Source organism: Folsomia candida, unplaced genomic scaffold, assembly GCF_002217175.1.
Source record: "Folsomia candida strain VU population unplaced genomic scaffold, ASM221717v1 Fcan01_Sc031, whole genome shotgun sequence".
NCBI classification, from domain to species: Eukaryota; Metazoa; Arthropoda; class Collembola; order Entomobryomorpha; family Isotomidae; genus Folsomia; species Folsomia candida.
This window is the reverse complement of record NW_019091223.1, coordinates 121,528-141,873: the sequence shown is the minus strand read 5'-3', so window position 1 is coordinate 141,873 and position 20,346 is coordinate 121,528. Positions and strand designations below refer to the sequence as shown.

The following is a 20,346-nucleotide window of genomic DNA, read 5'->3' as shown; positions in this document are numbered from 1 at the left end:
GCGAATTTTGAAATATATACGAATAACTCGGCTCATGTTAGTATCACGACGACGCGGGGATTTACACAGAATTAAGGCCGCATTCCATGCGGGTTTTGAATTTAAATTTTTGTGTCTCAACTTGCCCATCTTATATTTATTAAAATTACAACTTTGAAAAATGCCCATGTCCATGCGGTTTTTTAATGAGGATTTTATGTATTGGATCTAAAAATCGATACTTTTTTAAGTTTGTAAAGTTACGAAAGTAGAATTTTGATTTTTTTCACACACTTAAGTTACAAATTTTAAATTTTCCTGTTGAAAAATTCTATATTTAGATAAAATTTATTCAATAACGACTTATTCCATTTACTAAACTTTCCCACTTATTTCCTATTTTTCACAACCATGTTTTTTTAATATGAAAAAGTGTCTAATTATAAAATACTGATTTTGACAATATGTGACATCACATGCGAAACCCTGTCGACAGCCGTGTGCAAAAATTTTATTTGCAAACGGTACTATTTTTGGAACAATGGAAATGCTTTCAGAAAATAAGCGACGTACGTGCCGATGTCCACGTAATGCAATTGTTTCCAAAATTTACAATTACATAATTTATTTATTTGAGTCACTGCAAATATGTAAATTTGATCAAAAGGGAATTTTTCATATTAATTTGACAAAATTTCGGTTCCATATTTTCCTACTTTTGTCTTAATACCCGACTTGTAAAGTTTTTATTATTAACAATCCATTAGCCAGAGCCTCATTTCATTTGACAAAAAATCTTGTGGGGAGCAAATTTTGGGAATGATTGACACAATATGATTTATGCGATTTGTCGATTGTATGCAAATGAAGTAAGTAAATACAATGGGTTGCAAATTTACATAAATATTTTGAAATTAGTTTGTTCAAAATGTGCAGAATTTTACTGAAAACGAAACATGTTTATGTTTCGTGAAACGAAAATATGAGTGTCATTAAGTGATTCCTAATTTTTGACACAATTCGCTTGAAAAACACTAGAAAAACTAGGATTAGACATGGCATATGTAGGATGGGGTCCCTGAAACCCCCCCCCCCCCTCAGATTTTTGAAAATATTATCACATCTCGAAAGGCAATTTAATAATTCACAGCTGCATAATTCAAATTCTGCCAAATTTTATTTAATAAATTAAATTCCGAAAATTCTGCTGAGATTAGAGTCATCACTGTAACGTTGTGTTTAATTTTTTTCAAAAGCATTTCCGAGAATAATTATAATTAATTAAAAATAAATAATTAATTAATTAATTTGCATATTTATTTTAAATCTACATCCGACATATTTGGGCAAGTTTTACTCCTATGGTTTATTAAACCAAATTTTGCATACAAAATATCAAAATACCATTCTAATTTTAAAATTTTATCCAAATTACACACTTAAAAATTGTGTAAATGCATTCTCAATTTTGTGTAAATTATACATACCAAATCCAGCGTAACGTTAGAGTAAATATAGTTTACTTAATATAGATTAATTTCTTGGCCCCTTTTTTTAGCACGAAGGACATTCTTGCTGTTCAAGTGGCGGAGGAGGTGATCCCGTCGGGAGAAAGTTTTCGCACATATTTTGCACACTACTCGTAATTTTAGCAAATTAAGACGACGGGGGACCGAGCTGATTTCCGAACCAGGAGTCATGATTTCATCGTCATCCTGGGTTGACTCCTCGACTTTTACGAAATATTCCTCCTCCACGTCGTCCAACTGGTCGGCGGCGTCGTCGTCATGGAAACCGCGCCACAATTCTGAAAAAATGAACAAAACGATGATTCATGTATGTAATTCATACTAAAGTACTCAATTATCCGCCTTTTCTACCGTAATTTACAAATTTTCCCAAAATAAAGAAACTCTTATAATCCGAATTATAAAGTATACAAAAAGTTAATTTTTTTCCTACGAAATACATATTTGTAAAAGTTTGTAAGGAATTTGCAATGTTACCAAGTACCGCGTTAATTTTCTTATCTATTCATTAATTTCTTAAATTTCATAGTTTACAAAAAACTGCACTTACCAAGTTCTTTTGTTTTAATGTTTTCAGTCCACGGTGGAGACGACGGTGTCTATAAAAGACAAATTAAACGGGTTAAATTTCCTTAAAAATTTTTGTAAATTATTCCTTGTTTAATTTACTGTATGATTTTCTTCGCATAAACCGAGCGGATCTTTTTCCAGAGTGGAATTCATGTCGTCGACCATGACGAAATCGTCCAGCTCGACTTTCACTTCGACGTCGGGATAAAAAATTTTAGAATTTTTTGCGGGGCCCGAATCGACCCGATTTTCCTCGTCGTTTTGAGCAAAAGATGAAGACATTGTTGTAAAATTGTCCGACCCGATTCCCGGTTCGGGTTTAATACTGGCGGCAATAAAGGCATCGTCTTTTTCTCCAGGAGAAAAAGACGATGCGCGCCCAAATTGTCAAGTTTTACTGAGTGTTGAGGGCAGGGTGAATTCCACAGGAAAACGTGCTCTCTGATGTGGGCCGGGTGAAAAGAGGGTGTAACTCCTACCACCAATGCACAATTACACTAATAAACAATGTTTCCACTTCACAGAATAATTGCCAAGTGTAGTCCAATGGAGATTACTGGTTACTGGGTTTTATGGATTTATTTTAACTTTAACTTTAATTAACAAATCCAAGATTCATCCACTCTTTACTGAATCTGGTGAGAGAATAATATTTGAGTGGCCGTTGATATATATAAAGAGAATGCCAATCGCTATAGTGGGAGACTCAAAAACTCAGGGCAAGATGAAAAGAAATCTCATTGAATCCAACATTCTCCCACTTTCTTTACTGAAAAGGAAAGAAACTACTTTAATTACTACTAATCTAATTGCTCCAATCCCCAAACTTTGATGGTTTGACGACTTTTCTTCCAACTCTGGTATATACTGGAGCTTCCATCTTGTCCACTTCTTCCGTGGCGTCGTCTTCTTCGATCCTCATGAATCGCTTTTTCTGGTTTACAGCCTTGCTTCTCACTTCCGGTTTTAGATTGGGGAGGTCTTCTGGGTGCCAAACTTCTAAAGGGTAGAGCCGCTGCAATGGTCTGAGGAGAAAGCCGTTCGTGGTTTTAACCTTTGCCACCCGAGTCTTGCCATCTTTTCCAGGAAATAGATCTACGATTCTCCCCATGGGCCATGAATATCGCTTGACATTGTCCGCTCCTACTAGCACGACATCTCCAATTTTTAGCAAGGTCGTAGCTTTGATTGATGAACTAACTGGGCCAGATATTCATTCCTGAAGCGTATTTGGAACTGCTTCTTAAGACTGTTCATCTTCTTATAATTCTTCTGCAAATTGCTCGGACTGATGTATTCATTTTCTGGAAATCCTTGCATTGGTAATCCACGCAGAAACATTGACGGTGTCAGTGGTACCAAGTCGTCGAAATCTTCGGTAACTGTGGCGAGAGGTCGACCATTAATTGTATGAGTCACGGCTGCCAAACTCGTTCGCATCTCATCAAAGGTTAATTTGGCTGATCCCAAGGTGCGACGAAGTAGGTCATTAACTGTTCTCACTAGTCGTTCCCACCATCCTCCCCACCACGCGGCAGTGGGGGGGTTAAAGGTCCAGGAAATTGATTTTACATTCATTTCCTCCTTCAGCACGTTCCAATCCAGGGTTTTCAAGAGGTTGGCAGCGCCGACGAAATTTGTTCCGTTATCTGAGAATATGGTATTTGGTCTTCCTTCTGAATAGATAAATCTCTCCAGAGATCTTAAAAATGCTTCGGTACTCAGAGAGTCGACCAGGTCTAGGTGCACACAGCGATATACTGCGCACGTGTATAGAACAATCCAAATCTTTGTTCCATCTTTTAGGTAGAGGGGGCCAGCCAGGTCCACGCCCTTGGTTTCAAATGCCTCGGAGATCGTTACTCTCTTCTCCGGCAATGCTGCTGGATCTACTTCCGTCTTCTTTGCGTCCCATCGGCGACACGTCACACATTTATGCAGGATGGAGCGAATCGTCCTTCTAGCTTGTGGAATCCAGAACTTTTCGCGAAGTTTCCCCATTAAATACTGCACTCCCGCATGACAGTATGTACGGTGTAGTTCTTCTACAAGTTGAACTACCAGCGGATTATTTTTCGGGAGGAGAATTGGGCGTTTGAAATTCCACTCTTCCTTCACATGTGTTAGTTTCGTGGTCACTCGATAAAGTCTCTCAGTTTTCTCTACTGGAAGTCCCCATACTATTTTCGAATTAACCGGCATGGTCTGTTGTTGAATTTCATATATTAAGTCGAGTTCAGCCAGTCGCATCTCTTGAATGGATAAAGGCTCCAAATCTGCAGTTTTCCTCGAGTTATTCTTCTTACTGCGACAAGCGTTTATAAATCTTCGTATCCATCCATAAACTCGTACATTCTTTGAGTACACAGAAAATCGTGGCTCAAATTTGTCAACTTGTGTGGAGATAACTTCAGGGGGTGTCTTTCTTAACTCCTGCTGAATTTCCGTCTCATCATATAGGGGTAAACTTGATGGCCATTTTTCAATAGGTTCCTTTAACCACGCTGGTCCCTCCCACCATCTCGATGCCAATAATTCAGTTGGGCTGCATGGATTATGAATTCCTGGAATATGTCGCCATGATTCCACAGACGATAATTCAATGATTTTCTTGACTCGATTCCCCACAAATGTTCCCCAGTGGTCATTTCTTTTAATCCACGCCAGGGCTGTCGATGAGTCTGTCCAGTAGAAGGTCAAACTGTCGCCTAAAGCCTCCTTTACTGTCTTGGTAAGATTAGCTCCCATCCAACACCCAAGTAACTCCAATCTTGGAATAGTGGCTTTCTTCAGAGGTGCCACTCTATTCTTTGCGTGGATAAGTTGTACTTTGACTCCCTCCGGCGTCTCTGACCTGATGAAAATCGCTGCTGCATAGGCGTCGCGGCTGGCATCGCAGAACATGTGAATTTGTCTGGCACTGGTATTTTCGGTGTAACAAGCTTGCCTTGGAACTTTGATTTCTGCTAAGCTTGGTAATTCATCTACCCATTTGCCAAACGCGGTGGTGATTTCTTCTGGCAAATTCTTATCATCCCACTCACACTTCTGAATCCACGCTTTTTGTAACAACATCTTAGGCTGGAGTAATGACGGACAAAGTTGTCCAATTGGATCAAATACTTGATGAAGGATTGATAGGATTTTCCGCTTGGTTATAATTTCTGGTTTTACTGGAATATCACATTTCAAGGTATCCTCCATTTTGTCCCAAATAATTCCCAACACGTTGGCTTGTTCAGTCTTCTTGTCGTCCTCTGTTCTTCGACTGCACTCCCACAATCTTAAATCCATTCCGGCCTCCAAAATCATCTTCGTCGAGTTTGCACGAAAATCTTCATATTCTTCATAACTCTCCACCGACGTAACACTGTTGTCAATGTAGAGACTGTTTAAGAGTTTCGTCGCAATATTCTTGAGTTGATTTTGATAACTGTTGAGGTGGTGTTCAATTGTGGCTGCGAGTAAGAACGGGCTGCTGTTTACACCAAACAAAACTCTGCAGTGTCGGACAATCGCTAATTTTTCCATCCTCTCGTCCTCCCACCAAAAGAATCGGAGGAAGTTTCTGTCTTCTTCATTGATGGCGATCATCATAAAGGCTTTACGAATATCGAAAATGACGCCGATTCTTTTTTCACGAAACCGCATTAGCACTGATGGTAGGAATACAATCTTGTTCTGGCCGGTGTAGAGACACTCATTCAGTGACGGGTTGCGCCCCACCTTACATGATGCGTTGAAAACTGGTCGACATGGTGTTGTAAGCGACTTCTCATTAAACACTGGGCGGTGTGGTAAATAATGACACTTGTTGCTTTTGTCGTTATCGGCCGCCTTTTCTATAAGTCCTTCCGCCAGCCATGTCTTCAGTACTTCATTGTATTGATTGAATTTGTCTTTTGAAATGAGTCCCTTGGTCATATTTATTGTTCTCATCTCAGCTACATACTTATTTGATGGAATCTCTTGGAGTTGATTCACCCACGGCAGTCCAACTGAGTATCTTCCGTCCGGTGCCCTTTTTAGATTTTTGGCGAAGCTTTTCTTAGCCTCTTCCTCCTTTTCGGCTTCCGTTTCGGTCTCAATGGTGTCGCGAATTCCTAAGGTTTCCAAGTCCCATAATTTTGACACGTTTTCATCCTTTACGTGACTGCACAAAATGGAGCCAATGGTTTCATCTCTTTGAAGTGGTCCCATTATTACCCATCCAAATACAGTTTCAGTTGCAGTCAATCCACATTTTAGATGAAGAACTTTCTTGGTAAGAATTTGTGACATTTGATCTGCTCCAATTAATATGTCAATGCCTGTGGTGTCATCACGGCCGAAGTCACTTAATGAAATCTTATTCTGTTTCAGTTCTTGAATCCATGGTCCGTCTGGTATCGTGGGTAGTTGACAAATGAAGGGCTCCTGCTCTGTCAGCTGCAATATTTTTGAAACCTTCCCCTTCAAATCCCTTATTTTGACCTGGTAGACATTGTACGACTTCCGCTCAATGTTGACTCCTCCCAGTAAGGTTTTTCCGAAAATCTGAGAGCCAACCGGTTGATAACCCATCATTTCTGCTGTTGATTTCTTGATGAAGCTTCTCATCGCTCCTCGATCCAAGAAAATCCTGGCTTTTAAGACTTTGTTATCCGCTCCCACCAATTTTACTAACAATGTTTCAAGCATCACTCCTTTGTTGATACTTAAATTGATGGCGGACTGTACCGGGTGACCTTCTTGTTGTTCGTGAATCTTTGGACACATCACTGTTTGATGCTTCTTCTCACACACCAGACACTTGACGAATGATTTACACTTTCTTGCAAAATGTCCTGGTTTGAAGCAAAGTAAACACGCCTTCCCCTCCATCAATTTTTCTTCTTTTTCTTTTATGGAGAGTTGCTTAGTTCGACCGCAGTCTTTGGTTTCATGACTTGTCTTCCCACAAAATAGACAGCTTCTGGCATTCGCTGCGACGTGTAGTGCTGCTATGGTTGGGACGTCATCTTCAGACTCTTTGGTTTCGACACTTTTTCTTTATTAGGAGTCGTCATTGATACTCCTTGAGCCATTGCTCGCATGTTTTCATTTTGTACTTCTTTCTGCAGAAATTCACGCAGATAATCCAATTCAGATTTAGGTGGATTAGCTTTCGAACCGTCAATTCCATAATTTGAACTCCTCTGCCATGCGACGAGGGTCTCCGACGGTAAACTTGACTCCACCAGTGGGCACAGGAAGTCATCTCTGGTCACATTTCCTAACGACTCGAGTGCTCTTAATTGAGATTCCAATTTGTGGTAAAGGGAGAAAAGGGACACTTTTCCTCTGTTGGGACCATTCTGGATTAAAGCTGTCAGATCTCTCATGTAGTATTTCCACAATACTTTTGAATCTCCAAACTGCTTCTGAAGAATATCGATTGCCTTTGGATAATTTTCGGCGGTGACAGGGAAATTGGCAATTGCAGTAGCGGCCTTGGATCCGGCGGTGACTGATTGGGTGAGAAAGTGAAACTTGTCCCCGTCCTCTATCTGTTTGTCATCGTGGATTTTCTTAAACTGACCCCACCAATTTAACCAGTCCTTAATTTCACCACTGAACTTTGGGAACTCGATCTTCGGAAGCTTAAACTTCTTATTTTCTCCTCCGTCAGCTGTGCTGTACAAACTGGCGGATGGACTTATTGACACTCCTGTTGGATGAATTATTTTCTGAATCTTCAGACGTGCGACCCCAATTTTATCCGTAAATTCTTCCATTCTAGAAGTTTCTTGAGCGTAGTCGTCTTCTGACTGATTCTCATCCAACATCATGTCCTTCACTTTTTGATCAAGGTCGTTTATTTCCTCCAGTAGATTTTCCAACTTGTGAAGTTTGAATTCGAGGACGTCCTTGCCAGGTTCTGGTTTTATCAACTCTGCTTCCACTTCATTCGAGGTCCTGGTGATCGAAGCCCTTACTGGAGTCCTGGCCTTCTTTAGACGGTCCATATCCACGGCGAATCTTATTAATTAGGTGACCCAAGAAACGAAAGGAATTAGAGACGAAAATATTATCTTATAACGAACGATATCGACCTTATCTGCTCCCCGATGCCGGGGATCTGGCCCTCAAAGAGGCAAAATTGGTGATCCGATAAGTCGACACGGTCTGCTCCTCGCCTGGTCTGCAATGCGTCGCAGGTCACAAGGATTCACTTTTCTACGCCGAGGCCCCACGTTGGGCGCCAAATGTTGAGGGCAGGGTGAATTCCACAGGAAAACGTGCTCTCTGATGTGGGCCGGGTGAAAAGAGGGTGTAACTCCTACCACCAATGCACAATTACACTAAGAAACAATGTTTCCACTTCACAGAATAATTGCCAAGAGTAGTCCAATGGAGATTACTGGTTACTGGGTTTTATAGATTTATTTTAACTTTAACTTTAATTAACAAATCCAAGATTCATCCACTCTTTACTGAATCTGGTGAGAGAATAATATTTGAGTGGCCGTTGATATATATAAAGAGAATGCCAATCGCTATAGTGGGAGACTCAAAAACTCAGGGCAAGATGAAAAGAAATCTCATTGAATCCAACACTGAGGATGAAACACCGAGGTCAAAATTTGTACGAATCAGGTCCCTAATTTCAATTTCCGAAGTTCCGCAGAGATTGACTGGAACATTTTTAGGATCGAACTCTGCACAAAGTATAAAATTAGATGACTTATTCTCAAGTTTTGTAAATTTATTACGAACCATTTACTGAGAATGAATTTGATGCCACTGAAAAACCAAAATTTCGTAAATTTTCCTTCCAAAAATACTCGCACAGTGTTTAGTTGTACCATACGTAATTTTACAAAATAAAGTAACCCCAGCAATCTTACGAAGTTTAGAACAATCAAATTAAAAACTTAAGTTCCCTTCGAAATAGTTAAAAAAAATTGTAAAAGTTTGCAAGATTACAGAATTTACCTTGGCAAGAACTGTGTGACTCTATCAGATTAAGTGTAACTTCCGTAAATTTTGGAAAATAATTTTATAAAATCGGGGCAAGCATACAAAATTGTTTAAGCTAATGTCCCTAAATCTGAAAAAGTTTGTAAGTTTACAGAATTTTACAAGGTTACAAAAACCCGCGTAAATTGCCTTAGCGATAAAATAAAAATGCTTGTTTTATTATTTAATAACTGGTTTAAACCAGTTTGGTTATGTACCTTGGATCGAATTGGTGCCGATCAACTTCAATATTTTCGTGGTTTCCGGTTTCAGGGTAGCGGTACTTTGACGCTTATGAGATGATGAAGCCTGAATTTGTGAAAGGAACATGTCAAATTTTTAAAAAAACTTAATTTTTCATTAAAATACATTTTTCAAAAAATTGTCATTGAATTTTCTACCTGTCTGGATGGACTTGGAGGATCGTCGGCGTCATCGGCGAGTTCGAGAATGTCGTTTAAATAGGATTCGTCATCTTCCTCGGGGGGAATTTCGTCCTCTTCTTCAGGGGGCGAATGGTGGTCATCTGCAAAATCCAGATTTTGGGTTTCTTGGTCGACCTCATATTTTATGTCGATGTCAACATCGTCGTAATTTACTCCACGCTTGAAAGGTGATTCCTGCTCCATATTTTCTATTTCCGAATCTACGTAAATTTCGGTGGAATGGAATTAACAATTTTTATCTATGCAAATCTGGATTTTCTTAGAAATTGTGATACATTCGCTTAAAAAATATGAAGATGTAAATGAATAGAGGAGTTAACTAATTAGTAGACAAGACAGAAATATTAACTAATGTTTCTGTCTTGTCTACATTACCAATTACCATCGTGGGATAGGAGGAAGAGGAGGGACTTATTAACATGGACAAGATAGGATGTTGTTAAATTTCTGGGGGGGAATCCCCCTGATTCCGACACCAATGTTCGTAAAGTAAACAAGTAGATAAATAAATTATGAAAAACTCTTACGTAAAATATTGTCTTTATGGTCATAATTTTCCAGGAAATCTTTCCCCGAAGAGATGGAAGTATTAAATCCTACAAAAATATAGTTTTTTTTAAAATTTACATAATTTGTAATTAACAGTTTAATTAACTAATTAATTAAATCTCACGAGAAACGCTTCGCCTCCTCCAAATTTCGAAAATGTTGTCGTCGTCATCGTCCGAATTATGATTCATATTTTGCAACGTTACGCGATAAATGGTGAGCAAATCTTCTCCCAGTTGGTGCACGTGGTGAGCAATCGTTTGCAAAAGGGAGCCACATTTCTGACAAGAATGGAAATTTTCAGGGCAGAAATTTTCAAAATTTTCCACAGGAATATTAATCGTGGCGAGATAAGTTAAAAATTGGGGAAATAAATCGGACCAGGAGGAGGTACAATCACCATTTCGACAAAATAGACACACCGGTAGTCGTGGGGTTGCCATGGTTACGAAATTATTTCTGAATTTTGAATCACAATTTTTAAATTTAAAATTCTAACTCTACATTAACTTTCTTCACAATTAAAACCGATGAATGGGATAGATTTTAAATTCCAGGGTTGTAACAATGTGTCATTATCAATATATTCGATTTTTTAGAAACAAAGTAGATATTTTTGATTTTGTGTCGTGTTTATTATTATTTTGGGAGAGAATAAAATCCATCTCCCCCGAGCACGTGGCATGCTCGCTCGTCTTTGTTCATGAAAAAAAAACATAACGAAATAGCTTCATGATTTTAAATCATAAACATTTCGTTATGTTTTTTTGAAGAAGGAAAATTTTAAAAAAGGAAACAATGAAAATCATCGATTTTAATGATTACTATGGTTTTTGAACGAGACAAATTGTATGAAAACCAACAAATTCACTATTTTCTACACAGTTTGGTTTATCACAGTATTCAAACGTGGTTAAAATGAATTCTAATTTGCAACTCTTGCATGCTTTTTAATTTCATGGAGCAAAACAACTTGGGAAGAGGTCGCGTGACAACCATTGCACCTTAATGTAAACAATGGTTATCATCCGGAGGTCAAAATTTGACCGTCGGCGTCAAATATGCATAAAATAATTATTCTACTCGGTATATTCAGCGTATGTATTTATTTAGGTATGAACATATCTATGAATCCATGTGCTACACACTTTAGATAATAAACACATTTAAAATTGACCTGTATGTACTTGCGAAAAAAAATTGGCAAAAAAATCCGCAAACATTTTTAACATCTTATTCATTCACATATCTAAAATTAGGTCGACTTTCCTATGCGTCCGCCGATGTTTGTAGAGGGCTTCAAAACAGGTGAATTTCCCTTCACAAACACTGCACGAGTACACCTTGTCCGGATGGAGGCGCAGGATATGTTCCACTCTTAAAAATATGTTGCGGCACGCGGCGTTGCAAATTTTACAAACGCACACGGATTCTGCACCCTGCAAAAAAAGAAGAAGTTATAATTACGAAATTCAAGAAAATGTACAGATTTTTAACATAGTTAGGATTCCATGACTCCTCGCCAAAATTGTCGAAATCTTTTTATCCCATTTTTAATAATTTCTATGCTCTGGGAATATACATATTTCAAAATTCTGGACTACAAATTTGTGGACCAGGTCGTCGCCAATTTTGTAAAAACATATACTCCAGATTTTAACACTTTTTTGAAGAAAGAGATCTCAAGTTTAAGGAAATCTTCAGAAAAATTGTAATTTTTTGAAACTGTCTCTAAAAACTCGTCGCCATTCTATTCAACTTACAAATTTGTCGTCTAGAATTTTGAAATAAATTCCCAGAGCGAAGAAATGCTTAAAAATGTGGTGATTTTGACGACAAGTCATCGACTCCTGTGTTCCTACCATTTTTGTGGCGTCGCACCGCTCCAAATGCGCCACCCAGTCCGCCTCCAAGTCAAACTGACCATCACATCCGTATGGACAGACCGTCTTATTCGGGTAGTGGACTATTTCGGAGTGCAAATTGACACCCGTCGTTCGGCTAAAAGTTTTTCCACAGATGTGACACGGATACCGGACAGGCGGGTTTTTCCGGGTGGGGACGACACCATGAACCTTCTCCTTGTGCTTTTTAACCGTTTTTAAGCAGGAGAAGGTGGCCGGACAAATGTCACATTTCCGGGGGCGTTTAATCTTCTCGTGGATCCAGCGCGTGTGCTGGCGTAACGCGTGCTTTGAATCGAACCGTTTCTCGCATGAGGGGCAGGGATGTTGCCTCTTTTCGATGGGTCGGCTGGATTACGAGTAAAAATTTAATTAGAATTACACACTTAAAAATAGTGTGACCCTTTTGAGCAAGAAATGCAGTCTAATTTCTAAATAAAGAAAATCACAGTAAACTTTACTCTTCATCCTGTTTATGTTGGATTTAGTATCTTCTATATTATAAGCTGGATATGTTTGTTGGCAACGGAAGTAAAAGTAATTTTCCGAAACGCAAGTGAAAGTGGAGAAAGTTAAGTTTCGAATGGCGCGAAACAGATATTTCCAGCTAATTACATATGTACATAAATATGTACAATAAAAATTAATTCTGTGGAATTATGAACAATCCCACTCAATTTTCATGATAAACAAATAAGCTCTCGCCCCGCGGGAGACGGGCTTAACTGCTAGTAGGTAATTTACTAACAGCAAAATTCAGACTTGCTCTTAAAAAAAGGGGAACATTATGTTTAAGAGTGTACATAACTAAAAAATGCTGAAATCGAATCTCACCCTTTTTCTTGGTCCGATTTGAGCACGGTTTTTGCTACAAGGAAAAAAATGCATGATTACTTTTGGTTAATATCTTGTTTTTTTTATCTGAATTTGGAATTTCAGGAAATGTTTTTATGAAAACATGCCCTTATGCGGGGGAAGGGGGATGTAGTATCGTTCTTTGTTCATTAGACATTACCTGCAACTTTTTTAACTCGGTGGACTCCTTTTTTAATAAGATCGACTCCCGCAACTTTCCCATTTCCGTGGACATTCTTGTTCTTCAAATGGCGAACGAGATGGTCACGACGGGTGAACGTTTTGGCACATATTTTGCACACGAATCCCTCTTTTTCCGTATCATCGTCACCGGATTCGGAGCATGCTAAGTTTGCATCTGTATCCTCGTCCGGCTCGTATTTCGACCCTGGCGACAGGATTTCAGTGTCGTTGTCATTGAAGTCATCGGGTGGCTCGACTTTTACGATAAATTCTTCATCCACCTCCACAAATCCGGTTAATTCGTGACAAATATCGTTGTACAATTCTGAAAAATTTAATTATGGAATTGCAAATTAAACGCACTAGTGGAGGCCTCTCACCGTACGTGATCTGATTTTGACCATAATCGGAAACAAATTAAATTACTAAGTAAATTTCATACTAATTAATGATTATCATGAAATTTGCGAAGGACACGTCTTGCAGAGATATTTACATTAAGGAGGGGAAAACACGCAGTAAATTTGGAAAGTATAGGACGCGTTTTCTCCTCTTTGTATGCAAATATCTGTGCGGATTAGGAGATATTTGCAAAATTTCGTACTAATTAAAATGGTCTGAGACCTCCATTGTTAGCCGAGCGTCCCCTTTCTGTACCCGATTAAAGAGCCCGTTCCTCCTCGAAATAACGGCACGCAAGGACATGGTCACATTCTGAATTTGCGTCGTCAACCTGGCCAACGAGAGGATCACGGAGGAGCAAATTGCACAAGAAAATATCGCCTCATAGTTTGCAAAATGAGAGAAATTTCCTCCTCGCGGAGGACGAATTTGGTAAGAATTTCCATTTCTGGGAGACTAATTGGACTCAAATTTGTTCATTCGGAGCAGATCGAACAGCAGGTCGAGGTTGAATTATTATCGATAATTTTGGGCGACACGGGGACGACGACGTCATCTTTTTGGCTATTCTCTGTGACCTTTGACCTTTCCAGTTGAATCTGGAATGATTTACATATTATTACGCAATTTTTTTTACTCCCGTTTTGTAATTAACGTTATGAATTAACGATGAATGTATTTGCGGATATGATTTATCTATGTACTTCACTTTTCGGGAGAATTTTCATGAAAATGCAAACTATTAATCTTTATTAGATAAAGTATTATAATCATACATGTTCACATTCATTCATTTAATGATGAATGAATAAATTATTCATTTTATATTCAAACATTGAATGAATATTGGATAAATATTTTGTTCTGATTCGTGTGAATGAATAATGAATGAAATTTTTCTCATCTTTCATTTTTTACTCAATGGTTAATGCACATGGAAAGTTGAGAAATTCATCTAATACGGGGAATTTTTAATAAAATGAATAATGAAGGAATGGTGAATAATGAATAAATATTTAATAATTAAGAAGTAATTTTTTTAAATTACGAATGAGTGAATAAGGAATGAATATTTTTTTTTCAAGGCTGTGAATGAATGAATTTTGAATAAATGCGTATTTTTTGAACATGCATGTATGAAACAAAATTAATGTAACATGCGAATATAACCAAGCAATTTAATCGTGTCAAAGCCAAGCTTTGCATGGGCGTCAAATTTTTCTGAAACACTGACTACTATCATTCGTGTCCCACTTTGAGCTGAATCTGGACTCCCAAAATAAATGGTGGTGTAGACCAATCCCGACGCGTCCAAGTGACCTATTTAAAAATTAATTTAAATTCTATTTATACATATGTAAATATGCAAACACTCTAAATAACAATGAGTAAAATTTACTCAAGATTGAGTAAAACAAGAGGATGGATGGCACAACCAGAAAGTAAAATTATCCAAGGTTTTGCAAAATTTATCTACTCGTTGGACAAATTTTGCACAGTGGTTGGATAAATTTTAGCTTTTTATTGTGTCATCCACCAGCTTTTTAACTCAACCTTGAGTAAATTATATTTACAACGCTGATCTTCGAACTCATCCGTACTTCAAAAAGACGCTGGAGAAAACCACACGTCAATATTCGAAGTTATCGTGGATACAGACGGACGGACAAGACAAGACATTACCATAAAGTGATTTCCCCTTAATAATTACCAGAGTCCGGCTATGTATGTATTTTAAACTTTTTCAATAATAACCCGATCGGTTGAAACTTTGGGATATTGTTCCTGGTCAGGCAAAGGTCACACGGTCAAAAAAATATTTTCACATGTTTTACATATTTCCAGGTTTTGGTACATATAAATATGTTTTAACATATTTCGACGATTTTGCAGAAAATGTGCATTTTTTGATACACAGAAATATGTTTTTACATATTTCGACGATTTTTCTATAAAAATATATTCTTTTAGAGAAACCTCAGAAATTCACTATACATAAAAAATTCCGATCATCGTAGAAATAATACCAGAGCATGTGGAAACGTTGTTAGATTGTCATTTGGAAATGTAAAAGCTTTTTTTCGTTTCTGTAGTAAACAAAGTTAAATTCGAACCAATTTAGAGTGAATTAAAAATATGTTTTATGTACATATTTTGGCGATTTGATTGAACATTTTAAATAAATATTTCGGGGTTTTTAAGAACATATTTACCCGGACTCTGATAATTACCCCTTAATAAATACAAACTCAATCTTACCAACTATTCCACCATTCGAAATTCCTTTCCCCACCTCAAAAAAAGCAAGTGACCCTTGTATAATAACTCCATTGGGAAAATTTGATCCAAGAAGTGCCCAAATTTTTCCCAAGTCGCTCCCTTCTTCTAAAATTAGTAAAAATATTTCAATTCTTGTCAGAAAAATTAGCATTTTTCTCCCTCAAAAACAAAAAAAGAAAACCTTCACGAGAAACAGGCGAATTTTCGGCCACTTATACCATCATAACTTTGTTTAAACTGAGCATTATGCAAAATCCCGAAACATGTGTTCAATTATTTATGTAAGGCTACATAATTATCATGGTTTCATCAAAATCGGAGCGAGACCGCTGGCGTCATCGCATTGTAAGTATGCATTTACCCACCCCAAAAAAGTGACCATCTGCGATATCGCAGTCATTTCTCAACCGATTTTGATGAAATTTTGCACCGCTTATTGTTACATAATTTAGAAATGGGATCTGGTGCGACTTAGCGAATGCTTGATTTTTACGCGAGTAATGGGCAAAAATACCCCTGGAAACGTATTTATATTTATAGCTAATTAATGGCGTATCGTAATGAAAAATGAATTTCACAAATTTTAGAGTAAATTTTTGTGCAAATTTTAAGGGTAGTATGATTAAAATCGGTTCATAAATGACAAAGTTTTTCCTATAAGAGGTGCAAAAAATTGGATGAAGCTTAAGGGGTGGTAAAAAAACAAACGCCATTGACAACAACTAATGGAATAAATATATGAGTTCTACATACTCGAGTTATGTGGCAAAATATTTGCAAACTACATGCAAAATTAAATTTCGGGCATGCGTTGTGTTTAGTATCTAAATAACTCAATAACAGGTATTAAATAAACAAGCCTCCAAAAAAGGGAAATCTTAGTGAGGCTGGGTGCAGCTATCAATATTAAATACATTTTTCGGAACAGCATTTGCATCACCACTCTTAAAACTATCTATTCGTACATTAATTTGTATTGATCAGAATATGGATTCCTGTTGTCTTCAGTCGAAGTCTTTAGTTCAATATATTTAATTGCAGTAATTATTATATAATTATTGTTAATAATTATGTAATTAAGTCCGTCCTGATGACGATCGAGACCGAGATCGAAAACTTGACACCATTAAAAAACAATAAAGTTTTTCATTGGGCGTACTCACGACAACTTCTTATTTCGCATCGCAACTCACTTAGCAAACTTGCGAAGATCAAAATATTTGTGTCGTGAGGGGGTTCGCAAAATATGACTTCGCAAAACTCTCCAATTTCACAAATCTACTGAAAAACACCTATTTTGGTATTGTTTCCATGGATTTCTTTAATTTCCCTTGCTGACGATGGTGAGAATGAGTTTGCGAAGTAATTTTGCGAAATAAGATAAAACTACATTTAAAAAACAGCATTCTTCGGTGAGGGTGCGACTAAAAACTTTTAAACAAGAGCATTGAGCAAATTTTGAAATTTAATATTTACCAAGTTCTACCTCACCGTGGGCATTATTTATATACCAAATCAATTTGGGCCCACGGTGAGGCAAACGTTGGTAAATATTAAATTTCAAAATTTGCTCAATGCTCTTGTTTAAAAGTTTTTAGTCGCACCCTCACCGAAGAATGCTGTTTTTTAAATGTAGTTTTATTTACTGGTTTTTGCGTGGAAATTTTTTTGTTAGTCACTAATAGCAATCAGCTAGGTGCAGTTATGAAAAGTCTTTTAAGCAGCGTAAATGGCTGCAGATACCACCATCAAAACTTTCTCATTTTTCGACCGATTTTTCTCGAACGTGTCTCAAATGATGCGTGATCAGTGCCCGGACACTAAAATCAGCTACTGGCATGGTCATTGTATGGCAAAATTGAATTTCCGGTTCGTTTTAAAGTTTCGAAGGTCCTAAAATTCTTGCAATATTAGACTTTCGTAACGAGAAAGATGAAAAGACACTAGATTTCGTAATTGTCTGATTTTTTTGTTTCAACAATTTTTCACTAAATTCAACCGGTCGAGCTGTAGCGTTGACAGAAGTTTTAGGACCCTGTCTTGAAAGCATACCTTGGCTTCGCCGTAACCATGCGCTTTTCTGTCGTGAGGGTAGCCCTTGGTTACTTTCCTCACCTCAGAAAAAAGCCCAATTGCTGGGTAAATTTGCGAAAAAAAATCTCATGGTTTTCCAGCAAAATTTTTACTTGCCAATTTGGCAAGTAATGCCATTTGCAAATTTCATCGTAATTATATACGTGATCGATTGACGCTAGTTTGGTCCAAATCTGTGAGCATACGTTGGGAGACCTCCATTAAGACCTCCATTGTATGTAAGGTAAGTAAAGTGCAAAATTTAGTGCAAAATTTGTCGAACGGGTGAGTAAATTTTGCGCAGCGTTGGACAAAGTTTACCTCTTGGTTGTGTCATCGTCTTTTTTTTACTCAAGCGTGAGTAAATCTTACTCATTTTTGCAAGCTCTAATTACCTTCTTGTACTCTCGCAATCCATTCTTCTCCTTTCCACTCTTTCGCAATTCGAGAAACCATTTGAACTTTTTTAATAATTTCCCAAGCTGCTCCTTCTCTTTTCCCTTCACTTTTTAAGAGTTCCAAATTTCTAAAAATTTCCTCCTCTTTGCAAAACCCACTTGCAAAATATTTTGCATATTCGTTCACCTCCTGCTCGCCCTCGCTACCCTCGGGCATCTCAAAGAAGAGATAATTATGAAAAAATAAGGCAAACATGACCATCATCGGAGACGCATTTTCTCTCAAATTTACGAAACAAGAGGCGTAAAATGCTTTATCACTGAGCACATTGTGCACCCATAGTTTCAAATTTTTGTGCACCATTTCCTCACAGATTTCTTCTTGTAAGAGGGGGTTGAGCCCGCAATTTATTTTACTGATGGGATCCTGGCAAATAGCAAAAATTGTTTCTTCCAAAAACTCTTTCGAAGACGAGTATAAAAGGAGTGGTGAGTAGTGGGCCAGGGATGGTTTGGATTGAAGGAGAAATAATACTGGTAATAATATTGATAACATGACGGTATTAATTTTTTATTTAGGAAATATTTAGTTTTGGGGAATATTTTATGCACGGTGTCAGTTTCTAAGTTAAATAAGTGTAGACTATGGAATTGTGTAAAAAGGGTTGAATGCAATGTTTACATATTTGGGGTAAAGTATGTATTGTTAGACTAAAAAGGGTACATATGTATGTACTTAATTGGGAAAAGGGTTAGAAAAGGGTTAGTGCATAAATACGGCAAGGTTTATATTTATTTATATTTAGATGCTCTTAAAAATAATGGGACCAGGTTGGAATGTAAATGTGTTATGAATTCTATTTTATGTAATACAGAGTTCGGCGGGGAAAATAATGGATATTAGGGGGTGGGTGGGGGGGGGCACATATCTTGGCCGGATTTGCATTTTGCAGAGCGAGAATTTGGATATTTGGATATTGGAGGGCAATAATTTAATATTTAGAACCTTCACGCATGTTGAATATTTGAAGGTTAAAGGGTGAGATTTTGGCCTGGATGTTTTAAGGTTTTCTCCCCATGCGTACCCGCCGACCCCTCAAGTATAGTATGTACATATGTAAATACACTAAATAAAGTGTGACGTTATTTTTAATAATGAATTATTTTTAAGAATGCATTATATCCAGTCATACACACACCTGTTCACTTTCATTCATTTGACTGATTATGATAGAGAATGATTTGAATGTAAATGAGTGAAAGATTCCGTCATTTCAGAGGAGTGACTGTGAATGAAAGGATTTTTCACTCCTTTAATTTTTCACCCTATGCTTACATAAAACATGGGGTGAATTAAGAAATGAAGTCAGATGACATGAAATGAAATGAATTTGAAATAAAATGACTGAATGTGAATGAAAATCTTCAGTCAGAAATCGGGATGAGTGAACTTTGAATGAAAAAGCTTTTTCGAACAGGTATGGCCCTACATTCAACTTTGATCGCACCTCGAAGGGCGGCTTATTTATTATTTCTGGATATGTAAATATGTACAAAATGGATGCCATTGTGCAAAATAAATTGCACATATTTACATACGTACATACGTTTAGAGTTTTCAATTTTATTACACAATATTCATGGATGAATTTAGCAAATATGCAAACTTTACTTATATCGCAACGGCGACGACGACGCGTCGAAATAAGTATGACTTCCAAAATCTATTAATTAAAAAAACTTCTGCATTTTGGCGACGGATTTGTGTAATCTTCATGACAATGAGTTTTGCGAACTAATTTTGCGAATAAATACATGCCGAGTTGTTGAATCAATTTGAACAAAAAATTCCATTCTGTTTTAGCAAACCTTTTACAAAGTAAACAAGCTTCCAAATTCGCAAAACTTTACAAGTTATCTTGCTTTATGCCCTTATTATTTGCATATGTCGCAAATTGCGACATATGCAAATGTACGAAATTACTTCATTATAACAGGAATAGAGCTATTATTGATTTCCCTTTCTCATTTCTCTCCTCGTGCCAATAAATTATTTATTTAAATGCGACGAATTTGCTCGAAATCGATATGTATACTCTTAAAAATAATGTCGCTCTTTGGCAAAGTATGTAAATGCACCTTAAATTCCAAATTACGTAATTTAAGTAAACGATATATTGAGACTAATTTTAACAAA

At 37.2% G+C, this 20,346-nt stretch overlaps 3 protein-coding genes across 3 annotated transcripts; all 3 read right to left on the bottom strand.

The window, feature by feature from the left end:
* Positions 1-1,322: 1,322 nt before the first annotated feature.
* On the bottom strand, positions 1,323-2,824 carry LOC118439203. Its single transcript, XM_035860314.1, has 3 exons — positions 2,178-2,824; positions 2,059-2,107; positions 1,323-1,786 (listed from the first exon to the last, which is right to left on the bottom strand). Exons 1-3 carry the CDS (start codon positions 2,358-2,360, stop codon positions 1,503-1,505), a joined length of 516 nt encoding a protein of 171 aa, XP_035716207.1. The 5' UTR covers positions 2,361-2,824; the 3' UTR covers positions 1,323-1,502.
* Positions 2,825-3,245: 421 nt separating this feature from the next.
* On the bottom strand, positions 3,246-8,065 carry LOC110860286. Its single transcript, XM_022109333.1, has 2 exons — positions 7,189-8,065; positions 3,246-7,087 (listed from the first exon to the last, which is right to left on the bottom strand). The coding sequence occupies exons 1-2, from the start codon at positions 8,063-8,065 to the stop codon at positions 3,246-3,248; spliced, it is 4,719 nt and encodes a 1,572-aa protein (XP_021965025.1).
* A 402-nt stretch (positions 8,066-8,467) lies between these two features.
* On the bottom strand, positions 8,468-10,680 carry LOC118439202. The gene is made up of 6 exons (XM_035860313.1): positions 10,179-10,680; positions 10,033-10,101; positions 9,461-9,705; positions 9,278-9,368; positions 8,817-8,843; positions 8,468-8,758 (listed from the first exon to the last, which is right to left on the bottom strand). Exons 1-6 carry the CDS (start codon positions 10,495-10,497, stop codon positions 8,619-8,621), a joined length of 891 nt encoding a protein of 296 aa, XP_035716206.1. The 5' UTR covers positions 10,498-10,680; the 3' UTR covers positions 8,468-8,618.
* Positions 10,681-20,346: the final 9,666 nt, after the last annotated feature.

Bases quoted from the DNA above. Each gene is read 5' to 3' on its own strand.
- LOC118439203 (XM_035860314.1), bottom strand. From the start codon at position 2,360: ATGTCTTCATCTTTTGCTCAAAACGACGAGGAAAATCGGGTCGATTCG. The intron at 2,108-2,177 runs GTAAATTAAACA...TGTCTTTTATAG, and splicing joins TATGCGAAGAAAATCATACA to ACACCGTCGTCTCCACCGTG. The intron at 1,787-2,058 runs GTAAGTGCAGTT...TCATTTTTTCAG, and splicing joins CATTAAAACAAAAGAACTTG to AATTGTGGCGCGGTTTCCAT.
- LOC110860286 (XM_022109333.1), bottom strand. From the start codon at position 8,065: ATGGACCGTCTAAAGAAGGCCAGGACTCCAGTAAGGGCTTCGATCACC. The intron at 7,088-7,188 runs GTGAATTTCTGC...TCGAAACCAAAG, and splicing joins ATCTGAATTGGATTATCTGC to AGTCTGAAGATGACGTCCCA.
- LOC118439202 (XM_035860313.1), bottom strand. From the start codon at position 10,497: ATGGCAACCCCACGACTACCGGTGTGTCTATTTTGTCGAAATGGTGAT. The intron at 10,102-10,178 runs GTGAGATTTAAT...ATATTTTTGTAG, and splicing joins GAGGAGGCGAAGCGTTTCTC to GATTTAATACTTCCATCTCT. The intron at 8,759-8,816 runs GTTCGTAATAAA...TACTTTGTGCAG, and splicing joins AAATTCATTCTCAGTAAATG to AGTTCGATCCTAAAAATGTT.